This window comes from Equus caballus, chromosome 11 (genome assembly GCF_041296265.1).
Source record: "Equus caballus isolate H_3958 breed thoroughbred chromosome 11, TB-T2T, whole genome shotgun sequence".
Classification (NCBI taxonomy): domain Eukaryota; kingdom Metazoa; phylum Chordata; class Mammalia; order Perissodactyla; family Equidae; genus Equus; species Equus caballus.
The window spans coordinates 16,901,520-16,918,287 of NC_091694.1; the positions used below are offsets into that span (position 1 = coordinate 16,901,520).

At 33.8% G+C, this 16,768-nt stretch overlaps 1 protein-coding gene across 1 annotated transcript in view; it reads right to left on the reverse strand.

Annotated features, from left to right (window-relative positions):
• The window catches only part of EFCAB3 (EF-hand calcium binding domain 3), a 498,542-nt gene that overhangs the window by 199,015 nt on the left and 282,759 nt on the right, over positions 1-16,768 (reverse strand). Inside the window, exons 79-89 of the mRNA XM_070227127.1 lie at positions 14,263-14,364; positions 13,692-13,745; positions 12,900-13,004; positions 12,294-12,347; positions 10,226-10,324; positions 8,435-8,488; positions 7,798-7,902; positions 7,229-7,279; positions 6,219-6,323; positions 1,483-1,536; positions 525-629 (exon numbers count right to left, since the gene is read on the reverse strand). Coding sequence (XP_070083228.1) covers positions 525-629; positions 1,483-1,536; positions 6,219-6,323; positions 7,229-7,279; positions 7,798-7,902; positions 8,435-8,488; positions 10,226-10,324; positions 12,294-12,347; positions 12,900-13,004; positions 13,692-13,745; positions 14,263-14,364 — 888 coding nt within the window. The remainder of the gene's footprint in view (positions 1-524; positions 630-1,482; positions 1,537-6,218; positions 6,324-7,228; positions 7,280-7,797; positions 7,903-8,434; positions 8,489-10,225; positions 10,325-12,293; positions 12,348-12,899; positions 13,005-13,691; positions 13,746-14,262; positions 14,365-16,768) is intronic.

Here is a 16,768-nt window from a genome sequence, read left to right on the forward strand (position 1 = left end):
ATCTTAAAAGCACTAGAAGGAAATGCACTAAAATATTAATAGTGAATATCCTTGGATATGGAATTAAAAGCATTTTTATTTTCCTAAACTTTAAAAAATGTAACTTAATAAGGAAATTAAAAACCGTAGCCTTTCCTCAAAGTACAAAATTATCCACTTTTTGGTAAACTATATATTCTGTGCTGCAGAAACACACAGAGCTATATAATTTAATTTGTTTTTTGTCTTCTCTTTACTCCTTATTCTCTCTCCCACCTCTCTTCTTTCTTTCTTTCATACTTTTACAAATCCAGCTGATCAGCAGCCTGAGGGCTGAGTAATGAACTTTGTCTTTGACAGCAACTTACAGCTGAAAGGGTTAGATTGATGATTTTTAAATCAAAATCTAAGTGATGAAAGTTTTCTTTGTATTAGCATTAGATTTTCAATAGTTTTGAAGCATTTTTAGTTTATTTTGGAATTTTTCACATAGTTCCACAAAACCAGACTTTCTAAAAAACCCAGATAGTACCCACAAGACTTACCATTAACTGGCAGTGTCTTCAGCAAGTTCAAGCACTCATTAGGCGTGAGCTCAATCCCCAAGTTTCCCAAAACACTTTCAAGTTTACTGGTATCAACTTTATCTCCTTTGAAGGAAAAAACAATTGTTGACACACGGCAATTTTAGGACTTTATAATGATCTGAAATAATGAAGAAGCTGGCTCATATAAAGCCCTGTTCACTTTCACATTCTCACATATTCTAAGAGTGTTTAAGGACAGCGAGACAGAGTTTGTTCCTTGATTCTTCATAAAGACAGAGTGGTCTCCTAAGCCTAGTGGCAAGACACCACGGAAAAAAAATCAGATTCTGTCACTGGCCAGTAATTTAGGGCCAGTAATTTCGAGTCTTTTTCCTTTTAATGCTGAATCGTGATTATTTTAAAACAACTGTATCAACTTAATTTTCTAAAAATATTCATCTTCCTATATTCTGTGCCTGCCTAGATTTTGGCCATTTAAACCAGCAGTTATTAACTCAAAAGCTTGCAAGAGTCTGGAGGTAGAAGAAATGAGCGAAACTGGCTGTGGTGAAGTGGGCATCACAGGCCTTGTCCAATGAGAAAACACACCAGCTGTTGTTGTCAGGGAATGTAGGGCCAGTGTTACCAAATCTTAAAAAACTTGACTGCAGACTGGATTCAACTTATGGTGGCCAATTTGTGACCTCTGATTTCAACACTGGTTATGATCAGCATAATACTGCCAGAAATTACAGAAATTATAATTTATTACTCAAACATCACCACTTATTTTTGCGGCTGAATCTTAGATAATTCAAAGTTAAAGGCAGAAGAAAAGTTAAATGTAAATATTTCATTATAAATATGTAAAATGTCAGCATTAATAAATTTATAATATAATATTGGGAAAACACTGTGCAAAATATAACATAGGGTTAGAATTCGATTAAAAACGTTTTAGTAATGTCTTACTCACCTGAAAAAGGTTTCACTTCATTCATCAACTTTTCCAGACCAACCTTGCCATTAACTGTAAGACAAGGAATAAATTGGACAGAAACGTGAAACTAAGAAAATGATGTTGCATAGAGCAGAAAAATTTAGCAGTATTTATTTGCTCTAGAAAATTTAACCTTTTGCAGGTACCAACTTCCATTTATAAAATAAATATGTCATGTGGACCTAATGTACAGAATGGTGCCTATAGTTAATAATACTGTTTTGTAATCTGTAAGTTGCTAAGAGAGTAAATCTGAAACGTTTCATCACAAGAAAAACAATTTTATAACTGTGTATGGTGACGCATGTTAACTAGACTTATTGCGGTGATCGTTTTGCAATATATACAAATATTGAATCATTATGTTGTACAACTGAAACTAATCTAATGTTATATGTCAATTATACCTCAATTGAAAAAAAACAGAAGCTGGTTACACACACACACACACACATACACACACACACACGAACATGTAAACTTTTATTACATGCTTCAAAAGAAGGTAGAAGAGGAAAGGTGAAATCTCAAATAATAATAAACACAATTACTTCCTGAATATAATTAATATTCCAGTATCTATGATGTATTATGCTTTAGGGAAGAAAAGTAGCTAACCTCTGTTATTTAGTTTCTGAAAAGAAAGATGCTTCTTTTCTTTTCCCCTAGCAAAATAATACTCTATGTTGACGAGAAAACCTAGCTATAACCTAGGAATCATGGAATAAAATGTAGTTATTTCATGAATTCAACAAACTTTTCTTTTTGAGTACCCACAAAGTACCAGTAGAATGGCCAAAGAAGTATATCAATTATCAATAATGTTGCTAACTCTGTGGTGAGAAGAATTTTTGGACCTTATTCTTTGTCTATTAAAGTATTCCTGGCCACTAATAATTTCTGCATCAATACTAGCTACAGGTAAGGACAGAATGGAAAATGTGTGTTGATTCAACTGGACTATTAAAGGTAACCAAGCCTATTATGAAAAAAAGATGGGATCCTTGAAAAGGTTTACAACTTTTTGGTCTGGCTTTGTATATGAGTTGCTATGGTGAGGATTCAGACAAATCCTCTCACCTTTTTCTTTGCCTTTCTGGTTTATAGGTGCGAAAATTCTGACCCAAGATGAAAGAGCTCCTTGCCATAGGCCCTTTAATTGGGGATTTCCACTGAAAACTAGGTCTGCAGGGAATTCTCTTCCTTTAACATATTCCAAATTCATCTCAACTGAGGAGGAATCTATTAGCAAGAATTAAAACATTCTGTGTGACAAAGAAATTTTTTAAGCCAAAGTTGATTATTTTCCTTTATTTATAATGTTATTCTTACTCTTTTATATTTACTTCAATCAAAATTTTGGAAGGGCTTCTGCGAACATGGAGACTGGAACATGGTTTATATCCCTTTTACTACCACCTCCAAGCTGTTTGCCTTTCGAGAGTCAAATGCTGTTGGTCTCTACAGGTTGTTAGGGCTATGTCAAACCTTGGGCTCTGGCTGTGTCCTGGAAAAAAGAATGGGCATTCTCTCCCCCATTGACTAGGGAAGCACCAGAGGGGTGAGACAGCGTGGGAACAGAACTGGAAAGCTTGGCACTTAGAATCCTGAAGACCTTGACAAAGGTCAGTAAAGACTAGCATGAGGGCATTCCAATTCCTCTGACTCCTAAAACGCCAAGAAGGAGTAAAACAAGTGGGCAGAAACACTCATGCTCCTGAGGTGGCAAAAGTACAGAAATGCCAGAACAGAAACTTCCTTCCTTTCTATAAGTTCAAAAATAATCTGTCATGGGATGTGTAATCTTAAGTACTAAATAAAGAATCTTGAAATAGAAGGGAGATTAAGAGAAATTCTAGCCAAGTGCTAAATTATCCCAGTAAATCCTAGGAATTGATTATTCATGAGAATTGAGAATGCACAGTTGGGGAAGTAAAGACATTCTAAAGATCTCATGGTGAAGAGTCGGGGGAATGGTGAGAAGAATAAGAGTACAGTATTGTGTTTTGTTTTTTTTTTTGAGGAAGATTAGCCCTGAGCTAACTACTACCAATCCTCCTCTTTTTGCTGAGGAAGACTGGCCCTGAGCTAACATCCGTGCCTATCTTCCTCTAGTTTATATGTGGGATGCCTACCACAGCATGTCATGCCAAGTGGTGCCAGGTCCGCACCCAGGATCTGAACCAACGAACCCCGGGCAGCTGAGAGGCCAAATGTGTGCACTTAACCGCTGTGCCACTGGGCCGGCCCCTGTACAGTATTCTTTACTGTTTCGGTATTCTGTACTGCGGGAAGGGATAAAGACGAAATGAAACATCTGATGGGAAATGGTCTCTTGATGGGGAATAAAGTAGTATTGTGTTGCCAACAACAGTTAAGTCATATGTAGGATGACAGTGAATGAGAGAAAAAGGAATGTAAGAATTAATGGAATGTGACCCTCTTCTGGAATTTCAAAATTAATTTGGAAGAAAACAAGAATAACGAATGACACCTTAAACAAAGCAGTAATAATAAGCATAAAGAAAAGGAGAAAAAAAAAAGAAAAGAAATAATAAACATAAAATAAGATGAAATAAAGAATAATAAACATGAAATAAGAAAGAAAATTAAATATGTCCAGTATTACAACAACACTGAACAAACTGAAATTTCTTATTAAAAAGGAAAAATTGCCAGATGGATTTTAAAATAACCTAGCTATATGATGTTCTCAGGAAATATATTTCAACCAAATGATGAAGAAGATTGAAAACAAAGGAATGGGCAAAGATATATGAAGAATATTATAACAGTCATAAACCTATAAATACCAAACAGCTAAACAAAGCAAAGACTATTAATAATGTAAGAAGAATTTTATAAAAATACAATTAAAGTCAGAGACCTTATCCCTCTTAAAATGAGAAGATATAGTAGACAAAATACAAGTAAAGACATAAAGGAGTTGAATAATACCATCAATAAACTTGAGTTCATAATATATATAGGTCTATGTTTACCCTCTAGAGACTATAAATTGTTTTTCATATGCCTAACAAATTTACAAAAATTGATAAAGTACATAGCTATAATGAAAACTTTAACAAAATAGAGATTCTCTTTAACATGTCAGTGGCCATATTATCTGACATAACTCCAAAATTTATATATAATAAAAATTTTTAAAACTTAATAAGAAATTAAGAAATATACTTCTAGATACTAGATTATCCTTGCATCAATTATAAGCCATCTAGTAGAAAGTAATGACTAGGATAACTCTTCATATTGAAACCAAAGGCCTCAGTGAAGCTGCATTCAGAAGAAAATGTATGGCCTTAAACTCCTTCATTATTAAAGCAGAAAGACAAAGAGAAATTAAGCGCTCCTGGAGGTGGAAGGAGTGGAGGGAAAACAACCACTCCTCAAGTGGTTAAGTAACTCAGTAAAAAGTGGGCAAAGAATTTGAACAGATACTTCTCAAAAGGAGTATACAGATGGCTAATAAGCACTTGAAAAAGTACTCAGCATCATTAGTCATCAGGAAAATGTAAACAAAAACCATATTGAAATACCACTACACACTGACCAGAAGGACTAAAATGAAAAATATTGATAATACCAAACGTTGGTGAGGAGTGGAGCTAATAGAACTCTCAGGTATTGTTGGTGGGAGTATAAAATTGTACATTCATTTTGGAAAAATATCTGGTAGTTTCTTGTAAAACTTAAGACACATTTACCCTATGTTGCAGCATTTCTACTCCTAGGTATTTACCCAAGAGAAAAGAAAACACATGTCCACAAATGTCTTGTACAAGAATGTTCATAGCAGCTTTCACAGTCAAAAACTAGAAAAAGCCCACATCCAACAATAGTAGAAGCGATAAAGATGTTGTAGTATATTTATACAATAGAATGTTACTCAGCAATGAAAACAAAAATGAATTACTGATACAAGCAACAACGTAGACGAATCTAAAACACATATGCTGAGTAAAAGAAGCTGTGGTAGAACCTATTTTCCAAGGATGGCTGAGGTACATATTTCCCATCCAACATCCTCTTACAATGTGACTGATATACCTGCCACTAAGAGCTTGGACTGAATCTAGACAGGGTCTTGTGATTGCTTCAATAACAGCATTTGGTGGAAGTGATGCTCTGTAACTTCTGTGACTTCATGCTAGTTACAGATTTAGAGAAGAGCTGGCGTGAGTTGTCTGTAATAGACCTTTCTCCACAGGACCATGTGAAAGTGAGAGGCAGATAGGCAGACAAACACTGACTGAGATGGCTGTCTTGTAGAGGTCTACTCTAGCCATACTAAAAGAGAAAAAACACGAAAGATAGCCATTCCTATACTATACTATAAAGAGTATCCTTTTTATAGATAGTGATGTCATCTATTAGCAAATGTGGCCAAAGAAATGAATTGGAATTTGAGTAATACCTATCAATTCTCCCTAATCTATAGAGAGAATAAGGAAAGACTGAGTAAAAAAGCAGAGAGAGAGAGAGAGGGAGAGAGATCTTGAAATCCTTCTCTAATCTGCACAGGAAACCAGCAAGAGACAGGATGTGTTCTTCCTTTTAACCTAAGTTTTCCCTCTAAGCTTTTCAGAAAGTTTTCTTGATGCCAAATAAATAACTAACTTTTAAATAACTGTTATAGACAGGCTCATAAGATTAGCTTTTCTGTAGGGTTCAGTGGTATCTAAAATGCTCACCGTCAACTGGCAGGTTTCGTACTAGATCTTTAAGCTCCTTTTCAGTGAGGTTTATGCCCATGTTTCCCAAAACCGTATCCACTTTACTGGAATCAATCTTCCCTTCTTGTAAAAAGAGAGAGAGAGAGAAACAAAAGTTTAATGTCCCTAAAATGTGAGGTAAACCCTCAGTTCCTGAGGATTATGATTATCATTTTCATCCAAAACACCAAAGCCTATTGAGATCTTTACAAGAATACAAAGAATTAATAATGGAGTTATAATTAGAGCTTGTTTTAATCTTAATCTTAATGATAGGCATACCCATACCCAAAATTTAAAGGTGACTGAATAACTTCTCAGAGAATTCTGTCAAAATAACAATAAATCCAATGTTTCTAACAAACATTGTCTTGTTTTCATTGTGTTTATTTTTACAGTTACCCTCTAGTTTTGTTAAGGGATGCTGGTTTTCCATTACCATTAAAAAATTTTTCAATATAAGTTAAAAAGTAAATCAATTTAAATAAAAATATGAATAGTAGTACAAATGGTATGTGGATTTGGCAGACATCAGGAAGGTGTTATGTGAAGATGAAAGAGTGGGAACTTTGCTTAGACATGACCCCTCTCCTGGCCTGCTTCCTGTCCATCTCTTCAGTCTTATGTCCTCTCACTTCTTTGGAGCCTTTTCAGCAATTTATTTTTGTCTGAGTGTCAGATTAGTAGTCTTTGTGGCTGAATAAATAAACTGAGGGTGTGCTAATTTTCTCTTTACTTTTGCTATGCAATCTGGGCTCTGATAATTGCTTCCTTTGTCAAAGTTAGGAAAATCCCAAGAGAGCATGGGAATTCTTTCCAAGTTACACCATAAGAAATGATCTCCTAAAGAACAGATTGACCTATAAAAGAAACAAAAGTATGTAATAATATGTGTTAGGTAGCAGCGTTTACAATTTAATCACGAGGAAATAGAACAAATGCCAAACATTATGATCTCTGATTTGCATTTTATTAAGTTTCTCACTCACCTTTAAGAAACTTTATGCCATCCATCAACCTTTTTTGATAGACCTTTCCATCTATAAGAAAAAGCACTATTCAGATCATAGAAGTGCAATGTAGAGTTTCATATGAAACCGGCAAATTCAGTAAAACATATTTTGTGAATTGCCTTAGAAATTTTCTGGTTTACTGACAAATAATAAAATTATGTAGAGTGGAGATACTGGCACTCTACCATGCTGAAACATATCTTTTTCTTCTCTTTTATGACATCTTCGTTTTCCTCTATTAGATCACTCCCTTCTCTTTCTTTTTCTCATTTATTCTGGCTTAAATTTTAGATCTCAGTAGAATAAAAAGTAATAAAAGATATAATTGAAATCCTGATGATAGGAGTCACGATGACACAATTTTTGATTCTCAAACTAAAATTTAAATGGCACAGACAATCTTTTAAGATATAATAGGATTGTTAAAAATTATGTAACATGAATCATGAGATTTTTGACAAGCAATGAGAGAAATAATTTTAGAAGTTTTCACAATTTAACAATAAGCTTCCCTGGATGACTATATTTTTATTTGAAATACTCACTATCAACTGGCAGATTATTCACTAGTTCTGAGAGTTCTTTATCTGTGAGCTCTATCCCCATGTTTTCTAGAACCATTTCCACGTCATTGACATCAATTTCCTCACCTTCAAAAAAATAGAAATGATAACACATGAGATTTTTAAACTATCTATTCTAAATAATAATGAAATCTTCTATTACTATTTAATTATTAGCCCCAACTACTTAGTGCATAACAGAGTCAAATGAGTCCTGTTTGACTATAGTTCCTTGTGGAGAAGAATAAGTGTTTATTTCTTTAACTTTAGTAATAATAGAGACCAAATAACACAGTACATAGTAATGGATTTTCATAATTTTCTATTGTGGGAGATTACCAGCAGGTAATAAAACTTTAGTCTCTTTTTACTGCACTAAGATGTATTTTTAGTAAATATCTTTGATTAATTTGGAAAAAATGAGATTATAGAGCTTGTTAACAAAATGTGGCACTGTTTTATTGTTAAAACATAGATAAAAGTCAAAGTCCAGGAAATTAAACTACAGTCATTTTATTAAAAAATAGGATAATTTAAAAAGGAATAAAAAGTAACAGGAGAAAATATAAAATACGTGCAAAAAATCAGAATCATATGTATTTGGTAACTTCTTCCTCACCTATAATAGCTTCTACATTATCCATCAGTTTTTTCAGATCAATTTTCTCATAGGCTGTAAGACAAAGATTAATCAGATGGAAACAATAACACGGACTAAGAAAAAACACACAGAGGACAGGAAATCCTTTTTATCTAAGATTTATTGTTACTAGAAGATGACCAAGAAAAATAAATCCATTTAAAATGAGAACCAAGATTTAATAGTAAAAAAATGAATAAAAATGATCTAAAAAGGCTTTATTGAAGAATAAAAATGCAAATTTTGAAAACAAGTTTGTCTCATATTTAAGAAAATTCAGGTTATAATTACAAGTATTCCATAATTCTCTCTCTCTCTCTTTTTTTTCTGGTGAGGAAGATTGGCCCTTAGTTAACATCTGTTGCCAATCTTCCTTTTTTTTCCTTGAGGAAGATTGTCACTGAGCTAACATCTGTGCCAATCTTCTTCTATCTTGTATGTGGGTGGCCACCATAGCCTGGCTTGATGAGCAATGTGTAGGTCCACGCCCAGGATCCAAATCTGCAAACCCTGCGGAGCACACGAACTTCACCACTATGCCACCAGCTGGCCCCTATTCCATAATTCTTTGAACAAGCAATGAGTCAATGCTAACCTTTAAAAGTGTGTTGGGATGTTATTTTCCGAGAAAATCAGATTATTGTGCACTACAGCATCCTTCTGAACTTTGAAACAAGGCATAGTAAAAGTAACTTTTGAAAAATTATTGACTTTTTCCCAAGGGTTCCTTTAAATCTTTTGAAATCCAAATCATTCTATTTCAAATGGCCTATCATGTTATTACTCATGTAGAATTTTTCTTCTTCAATTATTAAATGGTCTAACTCTGTCAGGTCCACATTTGTTAGTGACTTTGTGTGATCTGAGTAGTTCTTCAATTTTACTTTCACTTATTTCTTGAAATTATGCATCTTTCTCAATATTCGCAAGGATTGTTGTCTTGTGTTGCCACAAGGTGATGCAATGGGCAGATAGAGACTAGCATTAAGCAGTGAGGAATGTTTGACAAGGACTAATTACATAAGAGATCAGTTTAGTGATCCCCTGAAACTAAATGGTGGATAAGAATTCAGCTAAAATCCTACCGTTTTACCACATCATTTGTATCCATCTTAAATTAAAAAAAATAAATCTAGTTAAAAAATTAGAATTTAAAACATACACTGCATAATAAATTAAAAAAATACACAAGCATGTAAAGAAAAAGTAAATGGTCCCTCCTTTTACCTCTCCTCACTACCATTACCACACCTCAGTATTACCAACAGTTTTGTGTATATCCTTCCAGACTTTTCTTATATTTATAAAAGTATACTATATATCTTAAAAAAATAATACTCTGCATATTATTCTTTAACTTTTTTGTTACAATTACCAAAAAAAAAAAAAAAAACCAGAGGGTATCTCAATATCCATTAATAGAGGAATGAGAAATGGCTGAATGAATTGGATTATACCCTGGATTGAAGTCAGTGATATATGGATCAGTGAGAAAAAACACATTACGTATCCTATTTTTGTAAAACCAGACAACAGTAATTCCTCCCCTTCTCACTAGCACCCATCTCCACTCCAAGATGTATAAAGAAATAGATTACAGTTTTCAAAGGAACAAAAATGAAGAGCCATTTTTTATTGTCACTTCTGAGTTCTTCTGAAACCTATTCTAATGCCTTTGAGCAACAAATAATTTAAATCTCTGAAAGAGTTGTAATAAGGCCTGCAAGCTCAACTTCTGTTTAAAATCACAGTGTTTTCCATAATACTCACCACTGAGAGGATCTTTCAGCAGATCAAGTTCCTTTTCTGTAAGCTTGACCTCCATAGCTTCTAAAACAGTATCCAGGTTATTTACATTAACCTTTCCTCCTTGAAAACATGAAAGGAAAGGACAAAAAAATGAAATGATTCTAAAATATTAGAAAGTTCATAAATATACATTATTATCTTTAACTAACAGATGTTATTGTTTTTTTCCCCAGGTTTACTCAGATAGAATTGACATATAATATTGTAAGTTTAAGGTATACAACATAAAGATTTGATATATCTGCAAATATACTGTGAAATGATTACCACAATAAGGTTAGTTAACAGATCCGACATCTCACATAGTTACAATTTTTTTTTTGTGGTGAGAACTGTTAAGATTTACTTTTAGTAACTTTCAAATATACAATACAGTATTGTTAACTATAGTCACCATGCTGTACATTACATTGCCAGAACTTATGCATCTTACAGCTGGAAGTTTGCATCCTTTGATCAACTTCACCCATTCCTTTCCCCAACCTCCCAACTCCTGGGAACCACCAATCAGGTCTGTTTCTATAAGTTTGGTTTTTTCATTTTTGAGGAAAATTAGCCCTGAGCTAACAACTGCCACCCATCCTCCTCTTTTTGCTGAGGAAGACTGGCCCTGAGCTAACATCCGTGCCCATCTTCCTCTACTTTATATGTGGGACGCCTACCACAGCATGGCTTGCCAAGCGGTGCCATGTCCGCACCCAGGATCTGAACCGGTGAAGCCTAGGCCACCGAAGCGGAACATGTGCACTTAACTGCTGAGCCACGGGCTGGCCCCTAAGTTTGATCTTTTTAGATTCCACATATAAGTGAGATTATACAGTATTTGTCTTTCTCTGTCTGACTTATTTCACTTAGCATAATGCCCTCAAATTTCATCCACGTTTTTGCAAATGGCAGGATTTCCTTCTTTTTATTGTTGAATAATATTCCATTGTGTATATATACATATATATATATATATATATATATACACACACACATACTACATTTTCTTTATCCATTCATTCATCAGTAGACATTTAGGTTGTTTTCCATTTCTTGGCTATTGTAAATAATGCTGCAATGAACACAGGGGTGCAGATATCTCTTCAAAATAGTAACAGATGTTACATGAATTTTGTTGTTAGTGCTGTCTTTTTGATTCTGATTCCTAGTGACCTTGTGTACAGCAGAGCAGAACCCTACCTGGTCTTGTGCCATCCTCTCATCTTCCAGCGCTATATGAGACAATGCTCTGCTGCTATTCATAGGGTTTTCATGGCTAATTTTTTTGGAAGTGGGTGGCCAAGTCTTTCCGTCCTATCTGTCTTAGTCTGGAAGCTCTGCTGAAACCTGTCCACCATGGGTGACGCTGTTGGTATTTTAAATACCAGTGGCATAGCTTTCAGCATCAGAGCAATGTGATATCACAGTTACCCGGATATACACTGATAAAAGAGAATGACTTCATAACATAGTATAACTGTTAATAATTTCAAGCAAAGAACAAAACCACAAAAGATTTGTCCAACTCTTTACAAGCAGAGTTAGCATTTAAAGAGTTTAAAGCAGGTTAGAATTAGAACTTGTTTCCTCAAACCTTAAACATAACTGCCCAGGAAAAAGTTAGGTGGGACAAGGGCTAAGCTACAGTAAGTGGAGAGCACTACTCAATAATCTCCAAAAAGAAGTAGAGCCTGTAGAATTTGTTTCCTAAACTCTTATTCTCAGATTGTTTTCTCTGCTTCTGGTCACATTTTGGAATGAATGCCAAATCTTTTCCCTCTCTCCGTCTGACCTTTCGCCCCACTCCCCCTCCTCTTTCCTTCCTTCCTTTAATCTTTCTTTTATTTCTGTTCATATAAATTTTTTTTAGAGAAAGTTTGAAAAATGAAGTCCAGTAGAGAACTTCCTTCTAAGATAAATTAAAAGTTATTCCAGGAAAAACACGGATGTGATACAAGAAGCAAAATAAGGTATTATATTTTATTGATGTAAATTTAATGCTTGAGGATATTTCATACGCCTTCTCATGGTGCTTCTTACTCACTTTTATTACACCTCATATCCTTCAGCAACCTGTTTTGAAACACCTTTCCATGAGCTGTAAGAAAAGGCACAATTCAGATCTCTGGAAAATTGATATGAAGATTCACCAAAACATTACAAATTATATGATTGCAGAAAGATACATTTTAATCATTTACTTTAAAAATTAATCTATGTTATAGTCACAGAATATTGATATTTAAGAATATAAATATTTTCCACAGGGACAAACTTATCCACTCTTTGGTATTAGAGACATTTATGTTTAACTCTCCCATGGTGCAACTCTAAAAAATATTTCTTTCTTTTTATTCTACTGATGTCCTATTCCTCTCTTTTTCATCCTTTTTCATTGTTCACATTGTAAACCTAATACCAATCTGAGCAAGTAGTATTAGTCATTAGACAACTATATTGCAATGTAGTGATGACTCTCAAATTGTGCTTGAAGAGGTAATGACAGAATTTCTTTTCAAGTCAGAAGTGTCTTTCTATTAATTTATGGCATTTTTAATACAAAACTGTACTATATAAAGATTCTGAGCTGCTCACAGTGACCCATAAAATCAAGTTCGCTGGAAGTCAGGGTGGCATTTATGTGGCTTACCATCAATGGGCAATGTTTTTAGCAGTTGCTTGTGCTCCTTGTCTGTAAGCTCGATCCCCATGTCTTTTAGAATATTTTGTAGGTCACTGGAATCAATCTTTTCTCCTTTGAAAAGACGGAATATTCATAGGTAAAATATTAAGGGATAATCTATTTCCAATTATCCAAAAGTATACTTGTGCTGCTCTAGTCTTTTCTCTAAAACCAGAATGAAAAGGAAAGACAGAATGAAAGATTTCCTAATAAAAAGAATTAAATGTTAAATAAAAAATAGAATTTGTTCCTTAAGGTTAGCAAATAAAGTGTATTCCTAATACTGGGAATAACATCACACAGTACAAAAGCAAATCTAGTCGTATAATTATCCAAAGATTATGATGAGAGATGGTTAGTATAATAAAGTTACAATTAACAAAGTATGACATATTTTACTTTATTTTATTAAAACTATGTGATTAGCTACTTGCAATGGACTTAACTATTTTTAATGCTGCAGCCTGATTTTACTGTGTTCACCTAGTTTTGGGGTCTATAAATACTGGTGAATTACTTTCATTGAAAAAAAGCCTAAAAGAATATAAGATTTATTATGAAGAAACAGTCCTTCTGTGTTACTTATAAAACCCAGATAATGTTAGATTAATCTGTTGTCCAGTAGATGCAAATATTTTATCCAAACAAATATTGAAAATTTGTGAACTTTTAAGCCACTGATAGAATACAGGGAAAATACTATTAAACATTTTAGTGTAAATCACGATTTATTGCAAATCATTTATAACAAAATCGTACCCGTAAAAGCTTTTGCTTCTTCCTTCAAAGTTTTCAGAGCCACTTTATTATCAACTGTAACACAAAAGCATAATTTGAAGCCCATAAAATGACATAAAATAGTGTAAAAACACTGTCCTTCCTTCTGATTATAACATCTAGCAACAGCACTTATTAAGTGTACTGGACATTTTTCTAAGCACTTTAGTCATTCAATAAATATTTATTCAGAATATGTTAAGGGCACAGAGTAGAAGAAAAATTATAAACATTAAAATATACTTATTTCAAAATGTAAATTTTACTTTCTATCCCATAAATATAAAATCTTGTATTTGATAACGAAAAGATGGGATTCAAAAGTGGCTATTTTGTAGGGGCCAGATTTCCTGTTCTCAGAATTTGGAAGACTCCTCTATTGACCATGCTACCAGTGCCCAGCATACTATATTCCCAGCTTCTTTGTCACTGTTACTGTCTCATCTCCAACCTTGCCATCTTCCTCATAAAAAGTCCCCTTATTCCTTCCTTTCCACTGCTAAAGATACATAAACCGCAAAGCTAGAAAGCCAGTGATGTCTGATATGCTTACCACTGACCGGCAGGGTTTGCATCAGATCTTCAAGTTCCTTGTCAGTGAGCTTAATGCCCATGCTGCCTATAACGGTTTCCAGGTTTTTTATGTCAACCTCCCCTTAATCAGAAAGAGACAGGCCTGTCAGGAAAATTCAGTGACTCCAAAAAAGTTATTTTAAGTTTTTTACCCTTTGAGAGTCTGAGAAAAGCCATGTATCTTATAGTCCCACAAAGTACACAGTGCACATTTACAAACTGTGCATTAAGATTTAGAGGATGTGCCAAAGCCCATCTATGGACCTCATAAGGTTCATGAAACCTAGCCTTAAAACATCTGCTCCACAATGAAAAAAATCAATTCCTATGAATCATGATTACACTTTTCAACATAAAGAGCAAAGATTCACTGAATCAAATATATAAAGGAAATTGACAATGAAATTAAAATTAGGATCCTTTTCTTTAGCCCAATTTGGCAGAGGAGATTAGAGTAACTAATCAGTGAATACAAGACTGGAAACAATAAATAAAGGATTTTTGAACAGTACACAGGATTTTAAAAAAGCTCTCACTACAAGATGATAGCTAATATTGAGAATTTTTTTTTTGTGCCAGGCATCGTATTTCTTATTTTTTGTCATTCAATCTCAGAGAGTTATCATATAACGGTTTACTAAATTCCCTATATAAATAGCTCATCTTTTGCCTTTTTTCATGCAATTATTTCCTCCTTTTTACGTTTACAAACTCTCTTAGGAAAGTGTGGGATACATTTTTAAACAACAACATGGTTAATTATCTTACTAAGTGACAAATCTGTTTTAAAAAATCACATGGAATCTATATATACGAGAGCAGGATTCATAGTAAAATGATCAGACCAAATGCGGACCTCACATTCAACTGCCTTACTACTTCTCGCTCACATTTGAGATAATTCACACTAATCAGCGCTGTGTTCTTCCTTCCTTCCCTCCTTTCTTCTTTTTGATGCTTAAATTGTCCCAAATGTGACCAGTGGGAATCTATTCAAGCAGACTCTTGTTTCCTTTTGACACGCACACTTTAATCTTTGAATGCTACCTTGCTTTCTGAAACAAGATATCCCAGGCTCACTCTGTACTTTCGCTATCTCAGACCTGAAGCAGCCTTTCCCCAGTGAGCTTTGGAGCTCCTCTTAGTGAGAAAGTTATTTAGAAACCACAATCTGAGGACTAGTTGTGCTCATTGAAACGAAGATGTCATTGTTTACGGGCCCTTTCAAGCCTTTTCTAGGAAAGTATGGGAAATTCATATTTAAAACAAACAGGCAAACTACAAGCAAACAAGGGTGAGTCAGTGATAGCTTCAAACCAAATTTGCAATTATAAGATTTTCCCTAACTCTTTTGATTCTATATTTCTATCTCGTCTCTGAAACTGAAATACAGTAACCAGTTCCTAACAACATTAGCATATTTATTTGTCATACCATTACCTGTAATAGTCACAATATTGAATTCCAGCATTATTATTAATGATAAAACTATTGAATGAAGTTTAAGATTCTTTTGGAGTTCTTTTTGTAATTAGTCTATATCTCACTAAGTTTGTTTAATCATAGTACTGCATTTTAAAAGTCACTTGAAATAATTATTTTTCTCTATATGGTTCTATTACCAATTTGATATACAATTAGATTCATTTGATTATTTTCAATTTTAGAGTTTATTTTTCTTATATATCTAATTTTTCAAAATATTTAAACATTATCATGGTTTATAATTTAAGACTAAATAAGAAGTATACTCAGGGAAGTTTTGTTTCGATCCTGTTCAATCTATTACCTGAGTCCTTCTACAGGTAAACTATTTTTAAAAAATTAGTTTTCAATTTAACCTTCAGGTTGATTTTGCAAAAATAAGCAAATATCTGTCTACTTCACACATACACATGTAGACTCATTTCCTCTTCTTCTCTACATAAAATTTAGCATTCTATATTGAGGATTCTACATCTTGCTTTTGTCACTTAACAATATATCCTGGAGATCATGCATATAAATATAAATAACCAACAGCACACCAAACTTTTGATTGAACTTTCTGGCAGCTTTAAGAAATGTGCCAATGCAGGTTACAGATAAAATGATGTGATAATCCACTATGATAGCAGAAAGGGGAAAACTTTTAAACTTTTAATGATTTGCCTGATTTACTCTAAAGTTAGAAAAAAATTTTTAGTTAAAATTGGAAAAGTTATAGCAAATCTAGGCACAAGCTGGAATTCTATCAATATGAAACATACTCATGTCATTCTTTTCCTTTTCTTCTCCCTGATTTCTCCTCCCCACCCACCCTTCTTTTAGTACATAACCACTGCATTTTTTTTGGTCTCATCTCCTAACTTAACCCATAGTTTTCTCACTTGAATCAAAGGCAAACTTAGATATTTCTTAGTCTTTGTAGTCCCTGCGTCCTGTGTATATCCCCTCAGATTCTTATTTACCATTTTTGAACATCCCCAGCCATGATGTCGTTTTGT